The following is a 26,410-nucleotide window of genomic DNA, read 5'->3' on the forward strand; positions in this document are numbered from 1 at the left end:
GTGAATGAGACTTATTCAACATCCGTGCTTGGAAGCAGGGGAAGGCATTTCCCTTTGAATGTCAGTGGTGGAGTGCCTGGTCTGCACACCTGGGTCCTCCAGCCAAGAATGTACAAGGCATCTCTGAGAAAGGAGAACCTTTTCAGGTTGAGTCAAGAGGACCCTCTGTACTTTTAAATGATGCACAAAACTTAGAAATGGTGACATTCCTGTCATAACGTTCATATGGACAGGTTACCTTTCAAAGGCCTCACTCGAGAAGATTTAAGAAAAATTTCCTGCATTGAGAACTTCCATCAGTTTTTTCAGCTTGTGTATTGTCTGACAGCATGTTGGTTAGTAACACCTACCGGCTCATGCACAGGAGTGCTAAGAATCAAGACTTATTTTGAGGATATTTTCTAGCTGCAATCAGGTGCAGCACTTGATCCTCCTGATACTGATCGCTGGTGCTAAGCTTCAGGAAAATACTTAAGGACAAGCTTCGATTAAGTGCCTGAGGAGGTTTGTTGGCTTAGCATTTGTGACTTTCAGAGGCTCAGCACTCACAGGGTGACTGCAGCCGCTTTGCCATCCCCTGTTTTGGAGCCCACTCTGCACTGGGCAGTACCACAAGAGAGAAGTTGTTGGCTCCACAGCGCAGCTGGTGACTCACCTTCCCACCTACCCACTGCCTGCGTGACACTGTGTGCCAGCACCAAACAGGAACCGGGCTCGTGATAAAGTGTAAAAGCACTAAACTGTCTGAAAAAGCCACAGAATATAACTTCCCCTTGCCCTCCATTCTAAAATCATAATTGTGCCTTCAGAAAGAAACGACTCTTACGAGAAGTCAGTGAATCTGGAAAAGATTAGAAATTTTAATGAAGTGCTCTGACTGCTTCCTAATTGGTTAAAACTGACAGCAAAGAAAAAAAAATACATTAGTGCTTTTCTCTCACTTAGAAACTATAATTAGAATAGGTTTTATAAGCCATATATTTGCCTTCTGTTGACTAGAATAATTTAATTAATAATTTAATTAATGCTTGAAAGCCATTAAAACAAGGCTTAAGACCCTTAACAAGACATCATACTTTTAGTTAGAAAACCACACAGTCTGGTACTTAGAAAGATGAAGGATTTGTATCATAGAAAAACAAATCATATTAGATTAAGGAGACTTCAAAAATTCAATGTATTTTTTTTCCTGTATCTGCCTTCCAAAGAATAAACAGATACTTTTTAATCATAACATTTTCTTCTAAAATGCAGATGGTTACACTCTGTCTTCAGTTACACTTGAAACATGTAGAATTCTACTTCCAGGAAATAAATGGATTCAACAATTTCTTCTTGTGAAATGTAGGGAGAAGCAAAATGGCATGTATTAGACAAAGGCAGAATTTTATGACTTAAAATGTGATGAAATCACTTCAGTGATTAGGACAGGTTTCCACGCTGAAAAACAGTATAATCATTGTAGCCTTCTCTCACTCCCTTTCTCTGTGCCCAACACAATTTCTTCTTTCCTCTCCTTGGTTGGCCCCAAATGAGAGAAGCAAACCTGTTCAGAAAACGTGCCCTTAACGTGTTCAATGTGTCCATCTAAAATAGCACTGGAGTAAAAATTACAGTAGCAAAGTCAACAGCCCTTTTTCATCCGCTGCTTGGTTTGGATCTTTTTGAGGAAAAGTAGCATGTGACTCTTTCACTCTGGATCTGATTAGGAGATGCCTCAGATGCAAGAGACACTTAGAATTCATGGAGTTGAATTTTTTCTCCAACTGCAAACCAAAACGTATGAATAATGCTGTTATTTGCAAGGCTGGTATAAATCTGGAAGAAGTCCACGAGGACTTGGTAACCGAGGAGTTCTGCCTCCTGTGTTCCTGTGACTGAATTCAGTTAAGCTATGTAGATTCACAACAACAAAATTGCAAGAATTGGTTTTTTTTTCCTCAAAGGGAGGTTTTTTTAAAACACTACACAAGCTTTTAAGATCAAAACTTTATGTTATGATGGGCAACCTGATCTAACAACAACATTAGCCTTGCTTTGAGCAGGGAGTTGGTCCATATTCCCTCTGAGGTCCCTTCCAGCCTAAATTACTCTATTTCTGTAATTCTGTGATTATTTGAAATGGGGCTGCATTCATGAGTGAGACAGTTGAAGACTCCAGAATAAATTAATGTTATTCTTGTTGTTGTGCCCTGATGAAAAAAGTGATCATGATATGAATTTGCCTTTAAGAAAATAAATGTACATGTTCACTGTGAATGACACTGAAGATGTAATGATATAAAATACAACAGTTTAGTACTGCTTTCATTAGAAACATCAAGAGTGTGATATAAGTACAAAAAATAATGATCTCTGATAACACAACATGAAAAGAGCATCTGTGTGGGTCAAACCAAAGACCATTCACCTCAAATATTGTGTTGGACAGTGGTGTTAGGGATGCCTTGAGAAGAGGGTAAGAACAAACAAAAATTTACATGTCTTGGCCACATGTCTTGGCCCACTCTGTCACCAGAGAAGGGCTAGAGGGAGAAAGCAACATGGGGGGACCTTTCAACGTTATTTTCAAGACTGAAGTAGGAGGTACAAATGTTATGTTTTTAAATTAAAATAACTTCAATCAATTTGCTTTCACTAAAAATTTGCTTTCAAGCCCTACTCTGCAGACATACACACTCAAAAAAATACTGAGTATCCGAGCAGTCCTTTAGCAAGAAAAATCACTAGACAGGTACAAAATACCTACACAAGAGCATGAAGTCTAGTTTGGCCAGGTCAGGGAATACAGCTGTGTACATCAGCAAGTTCAGCAGGGGCCAGTGAGATGGTCAGGGGCTGGATCCCTGAGGAAAGGCTGGGAACGCAGGGCTTGCTCAGCCTGATGAAAGGAGACTTTGGGAGACCTAACAAGAGCCCCCAGCATCCGTGAGGAAGTCATCAAGATGGCAAAGTCCGACTCTTCACAGTGGCACATGGTGGGAAGACAACAACATAGATGCAAACAAAGGGGTTCCGGACTAGGTATAAAGAAAATGTTCTTCCCCCAGCAGCCAAACAAGCATGGGTGATAACAGGCTGTCCAGAAAAGCTGGGGGGCCTCCATCCTTGAAGGTTTTCAAGAGCAGGTTGGGTAAAACCCTGGGCAACTGCATTTGGCCTCATCAGTGACCTCGCCTGGAGCTGGAGGTTGGCCAAGTGCTCTCCTGGGTCCATTGTAAGCTGAATTATCCCACAGTCCAATGACTCTCAGTTCATAATTTTGAAAGCACTTATGGCATGTTTTCTTTCTGGCCCGATCTTTTGATGATAAAATAATCATCGAATTTTAAAATAAATAGGTCAATCAGAGTGTGGACTCAGACCCTGTCTTGTTTTCCACAATAGCATGTGCACAGTATAACCCTTTCTCCCTTCACATCTGACTGATTCCCAGTCCTGCAATGGTTTGCCTATACAACAATATGGGATGTGGCATGAATTTTAACTAAAAACAGAGACAATCTGCTATTTCAGAGTGAAGTGGTGCAGTTTGCCTCGGATTTCATTTACCTTTGTTTACCCAAGGTGATTGTAACTAACGAAATCCAAGGAACGACACAAGCAGGAACAAAAGTGAAGGCAGACACACCCTCTGTGGATTTGTTTATCCAGTAATACTTTCTCTCAGCTCGCACGCCTCCGCTGTACAAGCAGACAGCTCTCATTTGCTGTGATATGTGAAGTTTCAGTGAAGCTGCACGTTAGATCTCGTTTGAAAATGTAACCTGGAAATCTCACAAACAAGATTAGTATTTGCCATTGATTTCAACAATCTTGTATTCCGACACGGTTTGATATGAGCCCTGGAAACCCCCGTGCCTTTAGTCATACTCTCGGCTCGAAACTCGGAGTCACCGCTGTTTGCCACCGCCGAACTTTCCGTCCGGGGGCCGGTGTTTGCGGGCGCGGGAGGCGCGGGCACTGCCCCCGCTCCGTGCCCACTGCTCGACCCCGAGCCTCGAGTGTGCGCGGGGCCCTTCCCCTCCCTCCTTCCCGAGGGTCGGGCGCTGCCGGGAAATAGCTGCGGGGAGGGGGCGATGCCAAGGGCTCCCTCCCGCCCGCCCCGGGCTCCAGCGCGTTCCCATGGCGACGGCGTCCTGGCAACCGCTCCCGCTCCCGCAGCCCGGCCTGCGGCGGCCGCCCCGCTCCCATCCAGCGCTCCCTTCCAGCGCTCCCCTGCGCTCCCAGCCCAGCCGCTCCGCGCAGCCGGCCGGGAAGGCAGACGGACAGACGGACGGACGGACGGACGGGCCCCCGGCGGCGCAGCGGCGGTCACGGCGCTCGGGAGCGGAGCGGGGCTCGGACCGGGGATGCGCGGGAGCGGCGGGCAGCCCTGCCCTGCCCCGAGCCAGCACCGGTGAGTGAGCGCAGAGCCCGTCCCGGCTCTGTCCCTCCGTGTTGCATGGCCGTGAGTGGTGTGTGACCCGTGGTGTCCTGTCGCCTGTCGCACGCCCCGTGTTCCCCGCAGCCATCGCTGCGCCCACCCGTGACCCCGCGCCACGGGGCCGAGCCGCGGACAGGGCAGGGCAGGGCAGGGCAGGGCTCCGGCGCCATCCCCCAGCTCAGAGCCCTCGGCACGGGCACGGCCGTCGCACCTGTTTCCCCAGAGGGCCCTTGGCCTGGCCCGGAGCCGCGGGCGCGGTCGCGGCGCTGCCGGGGGGTCCCTCCCGCACCCCCTCGCACCCCGCGTCCGAGTTCAGAGGGGGCCGGCGGGGGCCGGTTCTCCCCGACACCGCCGCCTTTCGACCCGTCTTTTTGCTGAGGTGCAACACAAGGACTTTTTCTCTTACTCCAAAGCGTCGCCCCAGAGCACTTCAGAGTAACACTGGGGAGCTGCCGGGGTGGTGTCACACGTTCCCTGCGCAGCAACCAAAGCGGTTGCTATTTTAAGAAGAAAAGAGTGATTAAAGTGTTTGCCTAGGCAGGTATTTCAGTCTGCTTTGATTCCCGTGTGACTTGTGGCAAGTCACATAGCCCACCCCGTGCTTCACTTCCCTAGCAGCAACAGAAGGAAATTATGTTTTCAGGGATAATAATGCTTTCCTACCCCGCAGGCATATTGTGAGAATGAATGTGAAAAACACTCCGAGGTGCAGAGACATTACAGCAAGTATTAGACGTAGGTTATCATGGAAGATGAGGATCTGAACACTACAGATGAGATTATCCTTCATAACAGGAGAAATGGAGAATCCACAGAAAATAAACATGCAAGGCAGTCTGAGAAGTGGGGAAGGGAAGCCACAGCACAAATAGCCAGGAGTGAACTGTACATTGCTAAAAGTGTTTTTTCATCGTGTTCCATGGGTGATTTTTACACATCTGATGTCAATGACTTAAAGAAACAATACGGAAGTAATCCATGTTTTTATGGAAAAGCTGCCCTGTGTGTCAGGTGAACTGTTATTTTTGGCAATCAGGCATACAGTTCACAGCTGGGGAAAATCTTTTATCTTGTCCATGTGACAAGTATATTTGGAATATTCAGTAACCTAAATTAATCAACCCAATATTTACTGGGTTAATATATCATGACTTAAATTGCTATAGCAGTATTAAGTAGGAGACAACATCATTAAAATAAAATTAAGCACCGGTAGAGAGTATTTAAACTGGTATTTAACTTGGTCCCAGTTTACTGCCATTAGAATTGCAGCCATGTGAAATTACACTTCTCTGAATCCAGGTGTCAGAACATCTTATGTTTTCTTTTATATTTACTAGTCTAAGTTGGTATTACATACACTCATAGAGAAGGAATTTGTCATTAGTTCTGACATCTATTTGTTACAGTTTATTGCAAATATCTTCAAACTGCAGGAAAGTTTTGTACAACCGCTGAACAAGATCTTAAACACATCCTTTCTGGCTATTGGATCAGATCAAGAAATCCAATAACTGCTGATATTTCACTGTGACTGAAGGAAGTGCTTAAGTTAGCAACAACAAATGACTGAGATGTTCATCTGTGTGACTTTTGTTCCATGTGCACAATTTCTCGAAATACTTGCATTTAGCTGCATGTCTAATGGTAATCTGGCAGAAAAAGTTAAAGCTTCAAGCAAACCTATGCTTCCTCTGCTGCAAACATTTTTTTCCAATTGATAATAAATAGATACCAAAGGCCGTAAGATTAAAACACTGTTTGCCTGTCTTTTATAAGTTTATTTCACTAAGAGACTGCTACTGTGCCAACTTTAATATTTGTTCTTTGTTCTTCTAGGTAGCATCCAGTGCTTTGCTGCTGTAGCACACACAGCTCTTCTTAAATCAGTGGGATAACCCCTGTGTTTACAGTTAAACTGTGTTCAAATGCTTCACTGCATCAAGATCATTAAAATGTGTTAAGGCCCAGAGGTCTAAGAGTACATGATCTCAGGTGGTGTAGCCTGGGGATACAGCCAGGAGGGACATCTGGAGAGTGGTGGCATTGCTTAAAAACCAACAACTGGGAAAGGACGGTGTGAGGAACAGATTGCAGAACTGGACCTTCAGTGTCTGTGCAGGATTTTGAACGCAGAAGTCATCACAATGATACCCAGCTCTTATACCCTGCTTTTTACTTATAGCCATGTAAGAACTTAAACAGGGAGGTAGGTATCGTTCTCTCTCTTCCATATGGGGAAACTGAGTCATTAGGCATGGAAATAACTTGTCTGAAGTTCAGTGGGTCAGAGATTGAACAAGGAGTTAAACTCCGACCTTCTGAATTCCTGTCTATTGTCACTGCTGCTCAGCAACCCACCTTCTCTTAAAACTATTTTTTTTCCTAATTTGTAGTTTCTGAAGCACCGTGCTATAAATAGAACACACACACTGTGACAATGTTTGCTCTCTGCTCCCAGGCACTGCTTTCATACATTTCTAAAGCACAAACATGCTTTGCATTCTGAGATCTCAGAGGGCAGCCTTATTGCTTCTTCACAATCACTGTTTGGCTATTTTATTTCCATAACCCATTTTTCTCTTTCTACTGGTAGAGCATAATGCACAGGATTTCATCAGCAATTGCAAAATTCTTTTCATACATCAGCCTTTAGTTTTCAGGGAGGATTTTAGGTTCCCAGGGAGTTCAGGCTTAGGCCGTTCTCATTCTCTTGATACTTAAAAATGTTGATTTGTTTTATATAGGGTAGAATAGTTGGATTTGATTGAGGCTAACATCTTTGTCATTAATTTAATTTCTGTCAGCAGACAAAGCTTCTGAGCCAGGTACTGGTATCACAGTAAGATATTAAAATATCTTTCTGAAGCTATTGAATAGACCTACTCTGCTGCAATGTCTGTCACAGTCTGGCTGGCAGTGTCTAAAAATTAAAGCCATAATCTATATTCTTACCACAGAAGAATTTACTTACAACATAAAGTGTGATCATTTAGATTTCAAGACAAATTAGCAAAAGACTCAATTCTGCTAAACTATGCTGATGTCACACCTTTTATTTAGGTTTCTGACTGCCAATGCTTTTACCTGGAAAGCACCTCATCCCTAATAATCTACTGTAATGAAACATTTGTATTTGACTCTCCAGTCAATATTTTCCTAAGTTTTACGATAATCCTGTAGATCTTACTTTATTATTCACTGATTAATTATGTCTGAGACCAGTAGACAGATTGGGGACAAGAAGTTTGTTTACCTTTGTCCTGCCAAACCGGTTCTGTAGGTCAACAGCAGATTTCAGTTTCAAGGCTGTCACCCTTGCCTTTTCAAGAGTATAATTTTCACTATAAAAAGCTTTTTAGCAGTTTTTAGTCTTCATTCTTTTGTATCTATTTTTAATCTTAAACTTTACTTAAAGGTGCACTTAAAGCAGAAGAATTTAGTCATGTCAGTGCCGATATAAACTACTCAATAATTCAATGTGTACTTTTTCAACAGACATAAATTATTGACCAGAAAATGGCCCACCGAAGCCCAATCTTCCCAACTCTTGCCCCTTCTGAAAGGTACAGTTTGGAATATAAAAATTAAAATCTTCGTATTGCAGAGTATTATGTGTCTCTTGGTTCCCTACATATAGTAGTGCCGTGGCTTGGGACTTTGGCATTAGTATGCAAAGCAAAGTGAAATACTGTAAACATTCAAATCATGGCCCAAATCACAATTCCTCAGCTTTTACTTAACCATTTCCCAAATAAATTAAATAACTTAAACTGTAACTGACTAGAAGTCCTACAATATTTTACTTTAGCCAGTCTTCTAATAGCATGGAACGAGTGTGAAAATTCAGAGCCAAAAGTGACCTGTATTAAGAATCCTCATGCATCTCTTACAGTATCATCATGGTGAAACTGAACTGCTGATTTGGCTTATTAATAGGAATGAAAATGAGAATGCACAGTAAATAATACAGTCCTAAGAAAAGATCTCCTCTTTCAAAGTAGGGTTGAATTTGTATCTTCCCCTTATGCTTCTGAAAGTTTTCATTATTCTTTACAGAATATAGTGGCAGGAAAAGATTGCATGCATTAGCAGCCTAATTGTTTTACTTTCAGCACCCATGAGCTCCATTGCATTCCATGGAAGCTATGCAAGTGCACTGCACCCTTGAAAAATATAGACAAATATTCAAGGTACCCAAATGTAAGCTATTTTGGGGGGAAAATTTGTGTTCTAAGACTATGAGAAGTTTGTAATAATTTTGATCTTTCTATACCCACATATGCTCCTGTCCAGTTCATGGGGGAACAAGCTTCTGTGTGTATTACAGGATAGCTATAGAGACTGAAAAAAGGAATTGACACAGGCTACTGCTTTTTAATCTCAGTCTGTTTGCATTTGATTTACAACACCTACCTTCTACAGTTACGGCTTAGATTAAGCCTGAGAACTGCAGAGACAAATAACATTACTTTTGAAACTCAATAAAGGGGCTTGAATTTGGATTCTTAATCAAATTCTAGTTCTGAATTGTAACTACTTTTATTATGCTAATGTCCTTTTCTTAAGATCCTATGCTTTTGTAAGCTCCCTTAAGGGGAATGACAGGGAGCCTGACCTGCCTTTGTACAAGACACACGCAGTAGCCAACACAGCACCTGCTTATTTGTAGGAGTGGGCCCTCTCTCTGTGAGTATTTTGGGGCTTCTCCCAGTACTCAGATAGCATTGCACTGTCTCCCGTGGAAAGACATTGCAGAGTTTTGCGTGAGAACTTTACAATATCTTGGATATTCTTCTGCACTAGACGGGTTCGGAACATCCCGCTGCACAGCCAGGCACTGACAGCGGTGCCGCTGGCATCTGCCAGCCTGGTGGATCAGCTGGAAGACAGAATCCTAAGCCATGAGAAAACAACGGCGGCCCTTGTGGAACACGCTTTCCGCATTAAGGAGGACATTGTTCACACTCTGCACAGAATGCAGAACAAAGGGGGGGGAGACCGGCTGGCCCGGCAGCTCTTGGAGGAGCACATCCGAAACATCACGGCCATAGTGAGGCAGCTCAATCGGGACATTGAGGTATGTCGGGAATGCTCCACGGCACTAACGCCATCCCAGCTACTCATTCCTGCTAATTTCCTAAGACAGTTTATACCACAGGATAAGCAGAGGTCAGACGAGGTCTGAAGATCCTGTAAGTTTATAAACTGTTTTTACAACTTGAAAAAGTGTTTGCAAATTACATAATTCTTTCAGGGGCTATGAAAATAGCACAGGATATTAGCATATAAACACAGAAGCCTTTGTGGTTCTAATAAGCTTGCTTTCAAAAGCTGCACTGGAAAATCTTGAAAAAATGAATTAATGCGACACTAATACCCAGCTCAAGTTCAGTCCAAAGGCTGTGCTGTGTAAACACTAGGAAATGCCTGAGCTCTGTAATAAACTTTCTTTCCCTTCTGACTCACCGATGACACCAAGTAACCAAACCCAACTGCTCATTTTTATGACCTAATCCTATGCAGATCCATGACTTCACATGTGACCTCTGCTGCAGTGAGCAACACGGGTGTGGTGGGGAAAATGAAAGGATAAAAACCAATATCTTTTATCCTTTCATTTTTATTGTCAAGTTATACTTTTGCATATTATGGTATTTATGTGCAGATTGGACACTAATAACAAGAAATAATAAAATGCCTAAAAGATATCTGGTTTAGTACATTGCAGAACGAAGTTTTAATAAAGTAATAATAAAATGGTATCTGAGGGTAGTGAACGACTGAAAAATAGTGAGTGACATTTTAAGTGTACATTAAATGTGACATACTGAGCTTTTATTTGCATATGAATGCTTTGTAGATGCTGCAGGAACAGATACGTGTCAGAGACAATCTCAGCTACGGAACAAATTCTACCCTGAAGAGTCTGGAAATGCGGCAGCTTTCTGGCTTAGGGGATCTTCGGGGAAGAGTTGCAAGGTAAAAGTCAACATGGAACTGTATTTTGGGGACTAGTTAATGTTGCTTTAATCTTGAAGTATTAATGTGAATGATAATGGGCTGAATTCAACTTTGGCAAAATTCCCAGGATAATTTTGTTCTATGTTGAATGAATAATAATCCTTTGCATTCCAGTATTACATATTAAACTTAATAATATCACACTTAATTCCTAAAATTCCTGAAATTAGTTTTAAATAAATTACTTCGAATTCCTCTGGCAAATTTGGATTTGGTTCAGCTTTAAAAAGTACTGTGGTTAGACTCATGTATCTTTGAAACACATTAATTAGCACAATTAGAAAGACAGCACGGAACAATCTGCACTTGTGAAGAACAAAATAGTTGCACATTTTTGCATATCTTTTAGAAATAAAAATCTGCACATTCAGTTGTTGGTTAGCCATATTAAAACCCACAGGCTACGTGACACATAAGGAACAGAAGGCTATACAATAATAGAGGTTTTACAGGCTGCCTGATACTCCAGCTTACAATTGTGCAGCTACACAGACTTCACTGTGCCATCAACGACACGTTTACAAACCCCAGTACAGCAACACTGGCTTAAGTGTCCCTAAAGTTGAACACAAAAGACAGAGGATATGTACAGCTACAGGGAAAGGACCTAATCTGGCCTAAAGCAGCTTGGCTGATAACTCTGATGGAGCTATACTTGTCCTGAATTTGACCCATTGTCTATATTGTACAGGTAATTTTTTTTTCTTCTTTGTACATCAGCTGATTTAGTGATAACCTTCAAAAGGCTACAGAAAAAATCAGGGCGGAATTTTCTTGAACTGAAGTTTTTCTCATAAATTATTCAGTTGCCTGAAGCTTCCACTGTAACTTTCATAGCCCATTTTGTAAAGAATACTTCAGAGAGGTTTTAAAAAGAATTAAAAATTTAGTATGTTATGCACTATGCTTTAGCAAAAATGAATGAACTAGTTTATTTTGTCAAATCAGAAAACTGATTGAAAGAGAAAGACACACACACACACATATGTATCTCACTGAAAAATCCCTTAAATACATGCCTAGATCTTCCTGCTTCTTTATATAAAAAGTCCACTTTGAGATCACACTACATCCTGACAGGTCCACATTTGGAGCAACACCATTACTGACACCTTGGGAAGCAAAATGTAGTGTCTTTGCCTTCAATAACAGAACTCAAGAGAAGAAACAGGTGCTGGCCTGGACGTCAAAGCAGGGCCCTTGCCTGCCCTGAGTGCTCAGAAGGGGAGTGGTGAGGGACTGGCACACTCTGTGCCAGAGTTTCCTCCTTTATTTACTGAGGGCACCGCCCTGGTACTGCGCTTGGGTTGCAATTTATCTGATAATTGTATGAGATTAAACCCATCTGCCTTATGTCAGACTGGGCAACAACTGCAGGCTATTTGTAGTCATTACCCTAAGAGAATCAGTTTATTGTCTTTTAACTGTTATCTTTGCTTGTGCCCTCTGTGCTTCTATTCAGCATGCTCTCTACAGACAAAAATTCCCTGAATGAGGAAGAAAAAAAATATCTTCCCTTTATCAGAAATCAAGTTAAAGCAGTGTTCCATGAGGGAAAACTGTTTGCCTTTATTTACAGACATATTCTACTTCGAAAATGAGTGTTGCTGTGAATAATGATTACAGCACCAGCTGGAGAATATGGTCAAGACAGTGGTTTGTTGTGCTGTTGGCACAATACAGAATTTTCCCTGGGATAAACAGTTTCTAATTACTCTAGCCAATGTTCCTTACGTAAAATAAACTTTACTCACCTAATGCAATTTTACTTTCACATCTAGCCGTGCTAGCTTTCAGAGGAGTTCAGAGTGAAACATTAGAAACATGATCAAGTTCCTGTGGGTCACCAACTTACTCTGCATCAGCTTTCAGCCCCAGTGAAGGTGTGGCTCAGGCTGCAGTGACAGGCTCACTAACTCCGAGTCCAACCCGTGTGCTCTGGGCTGGTGGTGTGCAGACACACACTTGGTGTGGCTCAGTTCATACACACTGCACTACAGTAAATCCCAAAATCTGAGCCCTTTGGTCATGTAATAGTTTTAGTGTCGGTCTTAGGATTCTGGCCAAATTTCAGTTCCAGTAATTACATGCACATTAAACATCCTATTCAACTTCAATATTGAAGAGAGTGGTGATTATTTCCTAACACCAACTGTTCTGTAACATGTCAATATATCATCAAACAACTGTCTTGTTATTTCTTGAGGGTTGCTGCTTCTAATGATGACAACAGGGATCCCTACATGCACATGCAGTTCTGAACCACAGCTCCAAACCACACTCCCCTGGTTTGGAGGAATGAGGTTTGGACACACCTCACTCACATCATAAAATCAACTACTATTGCTATCAGGAAATGACTGAATACACATTGCAGCTCATGTCTTTGGACCATTTCTCAATAAGCACAATTTATGGATGAACTTGTAAAGCATTATCACAGCGTTCACCATGAAGGATTCCCAAGAATCAGCATGATTATTAACTTTAAGAAAAAATATTACCTCTGTTAAATACAGTGACACATTCAGCAGAGAATTAGATAGGTGCCAGTAGATCCATTTCTCCAGCCTCCTGTCCCTGATGTTCTCAATTTTATATAGCATAGATTTAACAATTCTTTTTCTAGTGATACTAAGTCATAAAATTCAGTAGTAGTGCCTTATCATTTATTTAGAGAATTACTTGTGTACTATGAACATTTGTCTGGAAAGTTTAAATGCAGCAGCCTCCTTGTAGAGATATCAATAGCTGTCTCTAGAAGCTTCCCGATGGCTAAAACATGCAGAGAAACAGCAACTCTGCGTGTTCTAACTGGGCCTACTTTGCATATATAGATGATTTTTTTATATACGTTATAGAACTGATTCATTTCAGACAACCTGGACTCATTAGATGTAGGCAGATTTTCCTGCACTGCACAGAAAATGAGTCTGATGCGTCTGGGACGCACTGAATTTGTGAACTCCTTGGGTACAATAAATCTGCTGTGCTCTGGCTCTTGCTGTGTAGGAGGTGAGCAGGGGGGGCTGCTCTGGGCTCCTGGGCCACACCAGCACCATCCAGCAGCTCTGCTGGTCCTTCCTGCTGCCTGCCCTGCACGTGTCAACTTGCCTTTCACTGCTTGTTTTTCACTGAAACACTGGCATTTTAATTGAAACCCCTCCTGTTATAACAGAACAGGAACATTAACATCTCTCTGGGTACCAGTACAGCACAGGTATAGAGTACCCAGGTGGTGCAGAGTATTGGCACAGCTCTCAGCCTTCTCTAGGCTCTAGTGATACCAACTGGAGCGACCACTGTCTTTGGATTTCTTAGAGGCTGAAGACAACAAAAATGCTCTTCAGTGTGCCAGAAAAATAACTACTGCTTTTGCTTACTACAGCTTGGAAGGCAGTTGTTTGATAATTTAACTGTTTATAATAAACTTTACTGGTTTCTAGAATTCTACTACATTCTGCAATCGAGGATAATACTTAGCAGTATGAAAACTCTCCATTTAGTCTTCATTTACCAATCTCCCCATAGTACACAGCTTGCAATCAGAACTTTCAGAAATTGTCCCCCCAAATGAAACAGTAGCAAAATGAACACATTCTAGTGCACCTTTGGTCCAAATTTCAACAGTGCATGTTTGCAACTGCATATGAAAAATTGCCCTGGGCTATTTTTATGGACTGCTTCAGTATTTCAGAGAATTATTTATTGTGCACTTCTTTGTACAAAACTGTTTTATACTCAGCTCTTATATTTTTAAACCAGGATCCATCCTAGAAATCTTAATCTATTTCTCCTGTCTTTTGTTGTGCTTTTAGGATGACCAAACCTTGAAACTTGTTTCCAACCTCTGTCTTTATACCTATGTCTTTATAGTCCACTGGCTACATCTATAGAGATTAAATCAAATACAGTGTTCAGAAACATGTATTTCTATTTTTAAGAATACTTCTATTGTCATTTTAATATGAATCCATAAAGAAGACTCAAAAAAGAACTTCCAGAGGTGTGGGGAATTCAGTGGGGATTATAGTGTGCCATTTTTTTTCTCCCCTCTCTTTCTTTTTTTTTTTTTTTTAACAGGGAAAAATTGCAAGCTATAATGTTCCCTTGTGTTTAGATTGTTGATTATCTTCCAACCCATCATACGGTAGAAACCTGAATCAAAAGTGTTAGAAAGCCCATGCTTTTCCATATGTTCATCTCATTATTGCCTCCCTTTCTGTTTGAAAGCCAGTGGAAGCAAGGAGTGAAGTTATTTAACTGTCCTAACTTTTTAACTCAAAATGTGTACTCACATAGCTAATGTCAGAACCTCATTCTTTGATACTGAACACTAATATTTTCTTCCAGGTCAAAACTGATCAGGTGTTTGTGGGTGTGTACAACAGATATAGTGGAAAAACCAAAATAATCTGATCAATACACACCAGGCTGACACTAAATTAACACAGTCAGAATTTTAGTGTTTCAGTTACCATGGAACTACATGAACCCTTTGACCAGGTAACTGAGTTCCATGAAGAAAAGAAATGCTCTGTGATTAAAGCCAGAACATTTATTTGCTTTAAAAAGAATTACAGATGCTCGCTGTTTACATTTGCTTCAGTAGTTTCAAAGCTGTTGCTTTTTATATTTTCAGTCATGTCTCAGAGAAACAACACTAACCATTTTTGGAGCCCACAGCATTTTGGTGATTAGATGTGAGATGATTTCATTGCTCTGATTCTCTCTGATCATAACAATGGGGAGAGATTTGGTTTTCCTCATCTTTCTAAAAGAAGTGCCTGATTGTGAGACCCAGAAGTAAAGTTCAGTGCTGTGTAAACCTCAGCTGGTCTTCCTACAGATATTACTCACTGCTCTCACTGTGCTCAGCCGCCACACCATAAATTGATTTCCAAAACTTTTATAATGTCTATGTGCTATTTTGCATGACTGATGATTTTCTTATTGAAATCGTACCATAATAATAAGCAAATGCTCCATTTGCCATCTGAGTTGGGACTTTCCCTTCATGTTTAATGATAATGGCAGTTACTGTAACCGAGGTGATGAAAATGCATGTTGAAACGAAAGCCTGCAAACTGAAATGTGACTAAAAAGAGCATAAAGTGTGTCATTGGTTTAGGTAATGACTTAACCTGCCTCAGCTTGTTCCATTTTATTGCCTTTTTCTCCCTCAGATTGTAACTGCTGTCTGTTCCCCATCAGTTTTCTAGATCAAATTTGGTAACATTGCTGGTTACATATTTCCCTTAGCAAAAAACTGTCCATGAGTCATACTTCACAGAGGTCTTACTCCTGAAATCACAGTATGTACATTTCTACAGCTCAGTTAATGCCTTTATTGTATTACTGTAGATGAAATCCACCTGGTCAAATTCTTTTTGAAATCTGGTAGAAAATGCACATATTCTAGGGCACATTTAGACTGAAAATGTTACAGCATCAAATGTTCCAATGTGAAGAAAAGAAACAATAATTATTGTGTTCCAGGACTTCATTTCATAATCTTTTCTGAGACAAAATTGCCACTGCTTTCAGTGACTATTTATTTATTTACCTAAACAAAGACTAAGAACTGTAAAATTTGCCCCGTGTTGTTTACTACATATATTAATTGTATACTACTGTTTCACAAATAAAAATACAAAGCTACAATCATGAAAAAATGGTCCTTAATCATTAAGGCGAAATCATACACACCCAGTCAGATGTATTCTGGAGTATGCCAAAAACACAAGGTAATGAAATTGTGCACCTTTGCCTTTCTGATGTGATTTCCCTGACTGATAACACAGCCTGCCCATATCGTGGCAGTGTCCAGATGACTGCAATGTGTGTGTCAGACTATTGGACCTCGAGCCCATTTGGGAGCAGTTTGCTGAATACTATGAGATATACATGACAATTCTTACAGTCTCATAAGACATTGTTTCCCTAGACAGCCACATGGTTTCCCTAGACCAGAAATGGCCAGTATAAACTGGAAAATTTAAAAAGCCTGAACCTCCTATTCTATGTAGCTGTTGCTTTTTTCTTTTATCTATTGAAACAGGTGTGATGCTGGGTTAGCCAGACTGTCTGCAGAGCATAAAATTACATATGAAAGACTTCAGAGCCTAAGTAAAGACCAACACACCTCCAAGCTGATCTTAGAATCTAAAATCAAAGAGGCAGAAATACAGGTATGGTATTTAGACCAAAGCAGTCCATGTACAGGTAAGCGTTACAGTCTAATTCCCACAGATTCCAGTACTGTTAATTATTATCCTGGGAGGTCACAGATTTACAAATGGAGAGGTGTAGCTGCTCACAGTCGTTATTACATTGAATATTGGTACCTACCTGCATTAGTATACTGGTCTAACTGAAAAAAGGTCCTTAATTTCTGCCTTCAGCATCCTGTGTAGAAGGGACTAGTGTGTAAAGGCATCTGAAAGGACTCCAGGAACGAACAAAAGTCAGTGATTTCTGGCCTGAATGGCTTCCTGAGGTTGGAATGTGAACATGGCAGGGATGCTCCACAAAACTACAACAATGCAAGCATCAGTGTCTCTCCCTGTATGTTTTGGCCTTCCCAGGATGATTCTTTATCTGTTTGAACACAATTTTTGAAGGTCTGCAAAACAAAACTGGCTCTGGGTTCTGTGAATCCATTAATCTGTCCGTCAGGTTTCTCTTCCATTGGGTTTGAGAATGGAAGTGAGCACTAGATACAAGCAGAGACTTGTGACATTAAGGAAAAGGATTCTTCATATCTCCATCTCAAGGCCTTCCCATTTTCTTGGTCAACAAAAGTATTTTACATCTTCATTTTGCGGTAGGTAAATGGTTAAAATCCACTTTACCTTTCTCAGAAGGCTCAGTGTAGTACCTTAGCATGTCAGGAGGATGTTGTCATGCATCTTGTAAGCCAGAACTGTTTTGTGAAAGTGGGATGACTGTTTTGGTGAGAAATATTTTCTTCTAGTAATGACCTATCCCCAGTAAAACCCAGCCCTTCTGTCCCTGCAGTAGCCATTATACACAGAGTGATGGAGCACACCCCTCACTGCTGGTGGAGTGCTTTGCTATTTATTTACTGTGCTTATGTGGCAATGTGGAGATGTATGGATTCTGCAAATCCAGCTGTCTCAAGGGGGGAGCAGGGAGATGCTGTCAAGGCAAAACTATTGCAATTATTTAAGGCAAAAAAAAAATTACAGTTTTCAAAATGTTGATACTTTCATGTTAAGAGATATTGTATTTTTCAAGATAAAGTAAAATATGCCAATTCAATAATTTTAGAAACGTTAGCAGAAGTGATCTAAGACCTTCCCTGCTGTTATAAAAATGTCCCAGGTGAAACTGTGATGCAATGCTGCTGAAAAATAGTAAATTCTGAATTTTGTTTCAGATTTCTCACCTGCTGAGCAGAGTAGAGCAATCGATAATGCAGCAAGAAGCAAAGCTCAAGGTTGCCTACAAAGAGAGCAACCAACAGCTACAACTCCTGGACACCAAGTAAGTGCTGCTGCCCTGCACCCTGGGAGGCAGGGCCTCAGTTTTCCAAGTCTGACTGTTGCAATCTTCAGGTCTACAAAAGCATGAACCTCTCTGAATACATGTTTGCTCCACAGATATTCCAAAAGCACAATGGTCTATCAAGTGGGACTTGCTTTCACCAGGAATCCTGCCCCTGATGTGCTTAGGCAATTTTGAAAAGTTCATTAAGTCCCTAGTTAAGTATTTGGGCAGAACTCAAACGACACAACTAAGGATTTTTGTAAGAGTGGCCTGGTGCCTTCCTTGCTCTTCTGCAAGAACTGTGCCAAATAATGAAAGCTGGAGGTGGCTGTCCAGAGCAGGGCAAAATGTTCAACTCAAGCAGGAAGCAAAGCACGGCATTCACAAAGTGTTACTGCTTTGAATTGGCTTCAAACACGAATATAACTGAAATACCTAAATTATTAATGATAAGCTACTGTGCTACTACCAGACATTATATGGGGACATTATATTCAATTCAGATATTAACTCCTCTCCAGGCAGTTCTGGTATAAGCCATCCACATCCTTGTTCCTTACTGCTTATTGCCATCCTCCTGCAATCCCACCAGTTACACCAGTAGAACTGTTGGCAACCAGATGAGAGAATAGACCCAGATTTCAAATACTCACTGGAGAAAAGAAACAGTTTGATTGGCACATTTGGTTGGTGTGAAGCTGAGGTGGGTACAGGCAATGTAAGTGGAGCCACTTGAACCAGCACTGCCACCATAATAAATGGTTACCAAATCTTTGTTCTGGTTTAAGACCTCTGGGCACAAAGATTATAATCTGAATGGATGATCATATTCTATTTTCAATACCACAATGAATTTTCATCTGCTAGGTTTCAAAATTTGTGATGAGTTTTGTATAAATAACTGCTATTTTGTTGTGCTCTTTCACCTTTGTTTTCTAAAACAAGGTTACTTTATCCAGTTTAGTAGCCTTACAATTCAAAGACTCACCTTCATATGGTGAGAAGAATGTATCAAATTGCCATTATGTTATTTTATGAACACGTTCATAAAAAAAGTCACTGCTGAATGACCAGTTCTGCCCTTTTGTACCTGCTAATTTCTGTTGTGCTCTTAGATTAAAAAATGCCATTGAGGAACTCAGCAGTCAGATTTTGTCTGCACGTAGCTGGTTGGAACAGGAACATGAAAAGATTGAAAAAGAGCTTGTGCAAAAAGTTGAACAACTCTCACTGACTTTTAAGGAAAACACGGTAAGTTTCTCTAAAATATCCTATAGTACTGCTCAGGAAGTATTCTAAATGCTTTATTAATAACTGAGATGATATAATTGAGCTACTATTTGAGTGAGATTTTCAAACTGCCTCTGTATTTGCCTAAGTGTCTTCACTGATGTAAAGTGTAACAATCCCACAACCTGAGAATTTTTAAATAAATCTGATCAGTGCTAAACAGATCAGTATTTTAGCCTACAGTAATCAAGTCTGTTAAAATCATTTTATAAAAAAAGTATAATTCCTTACACCTTTGAATTCCAGATAAAAGACAGTCAATATCTATTTAATATTTTTGAAAGACTACTGTTATTTCATATGCAGAGTAAATCATTAAAATTCTTTTTCTGGGCTCCAGGAAATGAGTGAGAGAGCTTTTGAGATGAAATTCAACCAAATGGCAGAGAAAATTGAGAAAATAGAAGAAATGCAGAAGATAACCATGGAAGCACATGAAGCAAAACAGACTGAAGAAAGGATAAATATTCGCATTGGCAAACTCCAGAATGAGATAAACGAAGATATAAAAGAAATGAAAGCCGAAGTTAATGCTGGTAGGACCATAGTCATCAAGTCCTTGTTTCTGAATTGTGGTAACAGTGAACAACTTATAAGAATACACAAAATGTCCTTGTTTGTATCACAGTAATTTAAATACTTTTGGGGCAGATGTAATGGCTACACCTGTGGCATTAATCAGGATTTTCCCTGTGTGTGACATTCCCAGCAATAAGGGGTATTATTGTTATCTTGCCAGCTTGGCAGTGCCCTCCCCAGAGCACACACAGCCATAGCTCGGCTGGGACCGGGGGCATTTCTGCCACCAACACAGTTACATCCTATTTCCCTTCAGAACTTCTGCTGTTCCTAGTGCAAAGCAGGGTGTTACAGTGGGAAGCACATTCTGACAGGGGTTATGTGATGCTCTTGCTCTTGGGTATGAACTAATGGAATTCTCACCTGCAATTAGGATTCGCAGCCATCTATGAGAGCATTGGGTCTCTGCGGCAAGTTCTAGAAGCAAAAATGAAGCTGGACAGAGACGAACTACAGAAGCAGATCCACCAAATGAAGCAGGAGGTTCCAAGATGGGGAGAGGCTGGACCATGACTGCAAGATTTTGTCTGAGAGATTCATGTTCACCTGGCTCAGTAGGCAGACTCTAGTCTTGTTCCAGTCTGTGACCCAAATTACCTGCATGTACCAGTGACATGCTGCTGTTGCCCAGGTCTGTGTGTTGGCTCAAAGCAGTAAATGCAGGCTCTTCATGGATAACCAACAACCAGCCCTCAGGGCTAAGGTGCTCATTTGCCACTGCACTACTCTAGTTGCTGTCAGGAAATTAAGCACTGTGTAAAACTGGAGTAATATATTGGTGAAGCTGGCACCTAATTTGCTAAAGGCATTCCAGTTTTGCAGGCTTGGGCAGTATATATATATATATATATGCACACTTTTATATATAAGCACCTGCACCCACCCCATTCCACCCCATCCCTCTTTTTTAAAAAAATAAAGACAACTTGATATAATTTGCTTAATCTGAATTTGGCAAGGTTCTCCATCTTGAGGCAAATTACTTAGTTGAAATCAGTGGACATTTTTACAGTGACTTTCTCTACTATTGACTTCCTGGGGAGGTAGAATTGGCACTAAAAAAACCAATGTTCAAAACCTAGATGCCATCAGAAAATGTTTGTTTAGTTTTGCAAATATCCTCTGTGTGTGAAAACTAAATAGTGTTATATAACGTAGTTGTAGACTAAGATGATTCATCAACAACATAAGAAACTTTAATCACATGGTCTTAAGTATTGTAACCTTTTAGAATTAACAACCAGGTGGAGTTGAGACAAGGTAAAACATGTATATAAAATATTTTTTAAGTGGGCATGTGTTCCTGTGACTTGCTTCATTGTATTGATAAAAACTTAGAAAGGTTTGAAAACAAAAGAGAAGCTGATAATCTAACCTGCCTGGAGAATGTAATGCAAAATAAAATGCAGTTTATGTTCTCCTTAGAAATATTCATTGAAGTAAAAGAACTGATTCATCATATTTAAGTAGACTAATAGTTTAGCAGATTCAAATTGCTAATTGCATTCACAGTATTTCCAGATAATAATTTCCATTCACAGAAGGGATTACATAATCAAAGGCAGCACCCATGGGGCATATTAATCTAGATAGGAAAAAATATATATGTTAATTTGACTTCCTCATTAAGAGCATGATATATTGCTCCTCATGTTTGCAAGTCATGCAGGACTAAACACTCGAGAAGAATAAAAGACCTCATCCAGTATCCTATTAATTTATACTATTAACAGTAATTCATATACAAAAATACTACTAATTCACACAATTCGCATTAGTGTTAACATAAATAAATAAATAGGATGTCTCTACACTATTGTTAATGGATTTTTCTTTCAGCTAGTATTGCAAAAACTATTCTTAGTTGGAAAATCAGTGGCAAATTTCTCATCACTTCCATGAAAGATGGTTTGGCCCACAGAGTCACCATATTTAAAACAAACAAAGAATAAAAAACCTGCTCCAAAAACTTACACCATTAACTTGAGTAAGACAGTGTAGTGTGTAAAAATCAAGGAAACGCACTCATCTTCACAGGTCTAACACCTCATTTTATATTCACTTCCTATATAGCTGAAAGCAATGCAAAGTCTCAAAGATACATGAAGCTTTTGCAGCTCTGGCTTCCAATGCTGACACAAAGCAGCAATGACAGAGGCAGCTTTGTTACCATCCATGTGCTCTGAAATGTATTTACAAGGGCAGCTAAGGGGAAAGGCCAGTTCCCTAAAGAGTTACGATGAAATGCTTGCAAATATTTCTTAAGAATTGTCTTAAAAATTGATTCTTACTCCACATATGTATTCTTATCTATTCTTAAATATTTAGCCATATGCAGTGGAAAAGCTATTGCTGATGTTTCACATAAAAAAAAAAAAAGAAAATAACAAAGAAAGAAACAAAAAGAGACAGAACAAACACCAAATAATTTTTTTTGTGCTGTAATTGGAAGTCTGTACCTGAGGGAATCTGGTAAGATATGAAGAGCGTACGAGGAATCAGAGAAACAATTTATTCAAGATTTTAATAAAATGTTTCTCTTGTAAAAATCTCGTGTGATTGATCTGTATAAAAAACAACACACGAAGCCCTATCCAATTTTACTTTTTCTGGTTTAAAAACGTTTTTCCCTAAATTTCAGCTAAAGCAAATAACTAAGAGCCCAAATAAAATAATATTGAGGTAAAACTTAATGTCAAGCCATGTCTTCAAGCTCTGAAGTGCTCCCTGGAGGGAGACAGAGGTCAACAATGTCTAGTCTGCACAGGCTGTCAGGGAGTGCTCATATGGGATAAGTGAGTTCTTCAAGGGACAGTGGCAGTCCCTGTGTCTTCAGCTTAACCTCATATAGCAGAATTCTTCCCTCAGGAACAGCAAGGCCTCCGGGGAACAACCAGGGAGCCAGGAGGGCAGTGCACAGACATGGGGGGCTACCAGGGCTTCGTTCTGAGCCCTGACCTGCAGACATCCCGTAAAGCCAAAGAGAAGGAAACAGCTGGGCCTGAAAGTGGAGCTGCCCCTTTATTTTCCCTTGGGAAATCTCCAGTGGGATTGCTGTGTGCCAGTCCTTCAGGGACACCAAGGGCTTTGGATGGTGGGAGCAATGTGCTCGCTTTGTTCAACACAAGTACTCACTCTCTGTGGGCACCAAACACAGGGCTGCAGAGCCCACCAAAGGGAAGAGGTAGTGAGAGGGGGCACTGTTTTTCTGGATGGAACCTAAGCAAACAGAATGAGACTTGGGAAAGTAGATGTGCACAAAATACTATTTAAACCACAAAGTTCACTGACACAACCATAAACTCACTAAAGGAAGGACTGAGAGGAGCCTTGGGAAGTCATCTGCTCCCTCTCTCTGCTTTGAAACAGATCTAACTCTACCAAAAATATTTGCCATAGGCACTTGTGTAACTTGCTTACAACAATCTCTGAAGAATAGACCATTGACTAATGCAGTCTATTCCACTGCTTAAAGAACTGTCCTGCCACCCAAACAACTAAACTGAACGGACTCTTGATAGGACAAGACATAATGAGCTTAATTTCAAGCACAGAGGACACAAAATCTAATTTATGACATTCTTCCCTGCATGTCCATTAATTTTTTTAAGGCAATCTGTGTATAACAGAAGATTCATATGAAGTTTAACAGAGGTATTTGCCCAATATTTCTTAACTTTTTCTTCTTCCTACACCCATAAAAACCCCACCAAACCAACAACACCCAACTCAAAAAACCCACAATCATAAAACCCCCCAAATGGCCAAAAGCAGACCACTTCCTCTCACGAAGTTTTAAAATCTTTCTTTTGTCAGCTATTTTGCATGCATGAGGCTTAAAGCATTTGCAGTGTGCAGACCATAGTATTCAGCCAGCTATGTTGCCTGAAAGGCATAATGAGTGTCAAAGGTTAAACTCATTGAAAAATATTTAACTGGGGTACATGCCTTTTATATCAGCATGAGATAACACAGTAGAACTACAGTATTGTGCAGTGAGGGACTTAACTGGGAATCAGAATTATGACAGTAATTACAGAGCAATTGTGCTATTTAGGTTCATTAAGCAAACCAAAGGAATGATGCAAGTAAGTTATAAGGAGGATCCTAACTTCAACATGTATTTGTTTATGTAGTACAGTTTTGTATTGTGGATACCTTTATATTGTGGATATCTTTGTCATTACATTCTGATACAGTTCAGTAGACAGTTTCCATGTCAGAGAAAAACAGTATGAAAGCCAATGAACAGCAGTATATTCCTGTGAAGTCAATTTAAACTGAAATGTAATATTTTCTTCTTTTCTCAATTTGTGTTTCCTGTTCCACCTTCTCAAGCATCTGGCCATCTGGGGCACAGAGTGTTCTCTGTATCTTAGAATTAAAGAGCTCATTAGACATGTATTCCAATAATGGAAACGTATAATGAGAGACAAATGACAAACTGATGACCCCCTGATGAACTGATGTGCAGAGGAGGGATCCTCCTGTGATACTCCCCACGGTGTAAGAAATTCGGAGGCAAATCTGAAAGAAAACCAGGAAATTCAGTGCAAGGCCTCTACTGAATTTGCCACAGGGTGTCACTGTTACTCTTGGCGAGTGAAGGACGATGCTAAATGTACCTGTGTGATCCACAGATGCCGCAATACCACTGAGATGGGGCTGGAAGTATTTAACAACGCTATTACCATACTAGTAATGCTAAACAATACTAGTTAAATACTAAAAAGTATTTAACAGTACTCTGACAAAAGCAAAAAAATATTCTAAAGGCATCACTCTGTAAAATCTCAATAAAGGCAGATGATTAATTAAGTAAAATACTCTGAAGGTGATTGTGATGCTCCTTTGGACAATGCACAGGGAATGGTGCTTGGGACCAAAGCTCTCTGCTACCTTTTCTGTCAGCAGAACTTTGGTCAACACAAAGCATGAAAAACTCCCAAACCAGCTCCCAAATCCAGAAAAAAAATCGGGGGCAGTACTTCTAAAGCATTAGATCTTAAATCAAGTAAAGCTCAAAGAGCAACATGCAGCATTTCACACTGGTCATCCCAGGAGCTGCTGCAGACCTGCAGAAGAAGCTCCTTACCCAGCATTTCCTCCCCCTCCAAGGCTGACTTTGGCTGAAGCACCACAGGATAACCTGAACAGTTATCACCAGATGAAGCTCTGGGCCTAATACAAAAAGCTGCTCTCAATCCATGCAAGGATTATCTCAATAAATAGCCTCAACGTTACAAAATATGTGGGAGAGCCATGACTTTTGCTGGCACAGATCAGTGAAAAATGCTCTTAGCTCAGCAGAGCATTAGAGATGTATAGCTAACCAGGATCAAGTTTAAGGAGAAAACTGAAGCAGTAATTGTCATAAAACAAAAAGCCCAAACTGAATGATAGGATGAGTAGGAATTGCTGGTGAGAAAGGAAAATTGCTTCTTGTAGAGTGACAGGAATTAAAATAAAACACATCATGCACTGCTGCACATACTCCAAACAGTTATTGTCATTAAACCTGACTTCAGCTTCTGCTAAGGCTCATTTTCTAACACCACTGCACTAAACAGGCTCCCCTTCTACGTGATTGGAGTTGAATTAGACTATAAAGGAAGACAAATTTCGCTGACTGTGCTGTCTCACTCTTGTGCTACATTTCCTGATGGTATCAGGACTGTGAGGTAGGGCATCCACTCTGCTAGGGGGGCTTTGTGATCTTGCTATCTCCATTAAGAATAACTTAAAAAGGTGCAATAATTGCATATTAGAATATATATGCCTTCATATTATAACACTGAATTTCCATGCTGTGCCATGCTTTTATTCTTCACTGGCTTTGAGAATTGTCATTTCAGTACATGCAAGTATCTTATTATATAAATTATGAAACTCAAGAAAGGTATAACGACTCAAAGTAGAGCTTTTAAAATGCAAATAACTGAAAACAACAAAAGTTAAAACATATTTTATGCTTCTGCCATGCTTTGAAAAGATAAATGCCAGCCTGTTTACTACTATAAATAATAAACCTTGTTCACTTTACAAAGATCTTATGGGGATTGATCACTTTGTATCTTACACAAGCTTGAACATGTGAAGTGCTGTGACCCAGTTCCACATATGCTTTCCTTTGTGAGATTAATCTCCCTAAAATGAACGTGGCAGCTCACAGCAGAAACTGCTTGCTTTCCTCTTTGCGTGTATAATGTTTTATATTGCAAAACAAAAGGGACTGCTGGTCTCTGGTATGGTCTCCTGGTATCTTAGGATCATACAATCATTTAGGTTGGGAAAGACCTTTCAGTAATGGCAAAATCTCAACCATTACTTCAAATTTTGGATTCCCAGTTATCATGGACTAACGAAACAAGAAATGAACGGCATAATATTATCAGTGTTTATTTTAGTAATATACCTTCATTATCCAGAGTGAGGGGAGATGAAGAAAATCCAATACTGACACCATGAGACAGAGCACAGTGGTGGAATCCTTAATCTACAGATAGATTTTGGGCTAGTTTGGGCCCATTCCCTTTATTTCTCTAAACTCCCTAGATTTTTACCTTTATTAGGTTGTCC

General features: G+C 40.4%; 1 protein-coding gene across 2 annotated transcripts; it reads left to right on the forward strand.

Annotated features, from left to right (window-relative positions):
* The first annotated feature begins 4,160 nt into the window (after positions 1 to 4,160).
* Positions 4,161 to 25,879, forward strand: FAM81A (family with sequence similarity 81 member A). 2 transcript variants are annotated; one of them, XM_027736917.2, is made up of 11 exons: positions 4,161 to 4,399; positions 6,266 to 6,635; positions 7,925 to 7,992; positions 8,542 to 8,619; positions 9,233 to 9,506; positions 10,290 to 10,408; positions 16,512 to 16,641; positions 17,853 to 17,959; positions 19,078 to 19,213; positions 19,593 to 19,788; positions 20,205 to 25,879. In XM_027736917.2, exons 3-11 carry the CDS (start codon positions 7,946 to 7,948, stop codon positions 20,342 to 20,344), a joined length of 1,227 nt encoding a protein of 408 aa, XP_027592718.1. In that variant the 5' UTR covers positions 4,161 to 4,399; positions 6,266 to 6,635; positions 7,925 to 7,945; the 3' UTR covers positions 20,345 to 25,879. The 2 variants fall into 2 exon arrangements, with proteins under 2 accessions (XP_027592718.1, XP_027592719.1); XM_027736918.2 differs by lacking the exon at positions 8,542 to 8,619 and having other exon boundaries at positions 4,162 to 4,399; positions 20,205 to 20,609.
* Positions 25,880 to 26,410: the final 531 nt, after the last annotated feature.

Source organism: Pipra filicauda, unplaced genomic scaffold, assembly GCF_003945595.2.
Source record: "Pipra filicauda isolate LSUMZ 115617 unplaced genomic scaffold, ASM394559v2 scaffold7_size6619720_pilon, whole genome shotgun sequence".
NCBI classification, from domain to species: Eukaryota; Metazoa; Chordata; class Aves; order Passeriformes; family Pipridae; genus Pipra; species Pipra filicauda.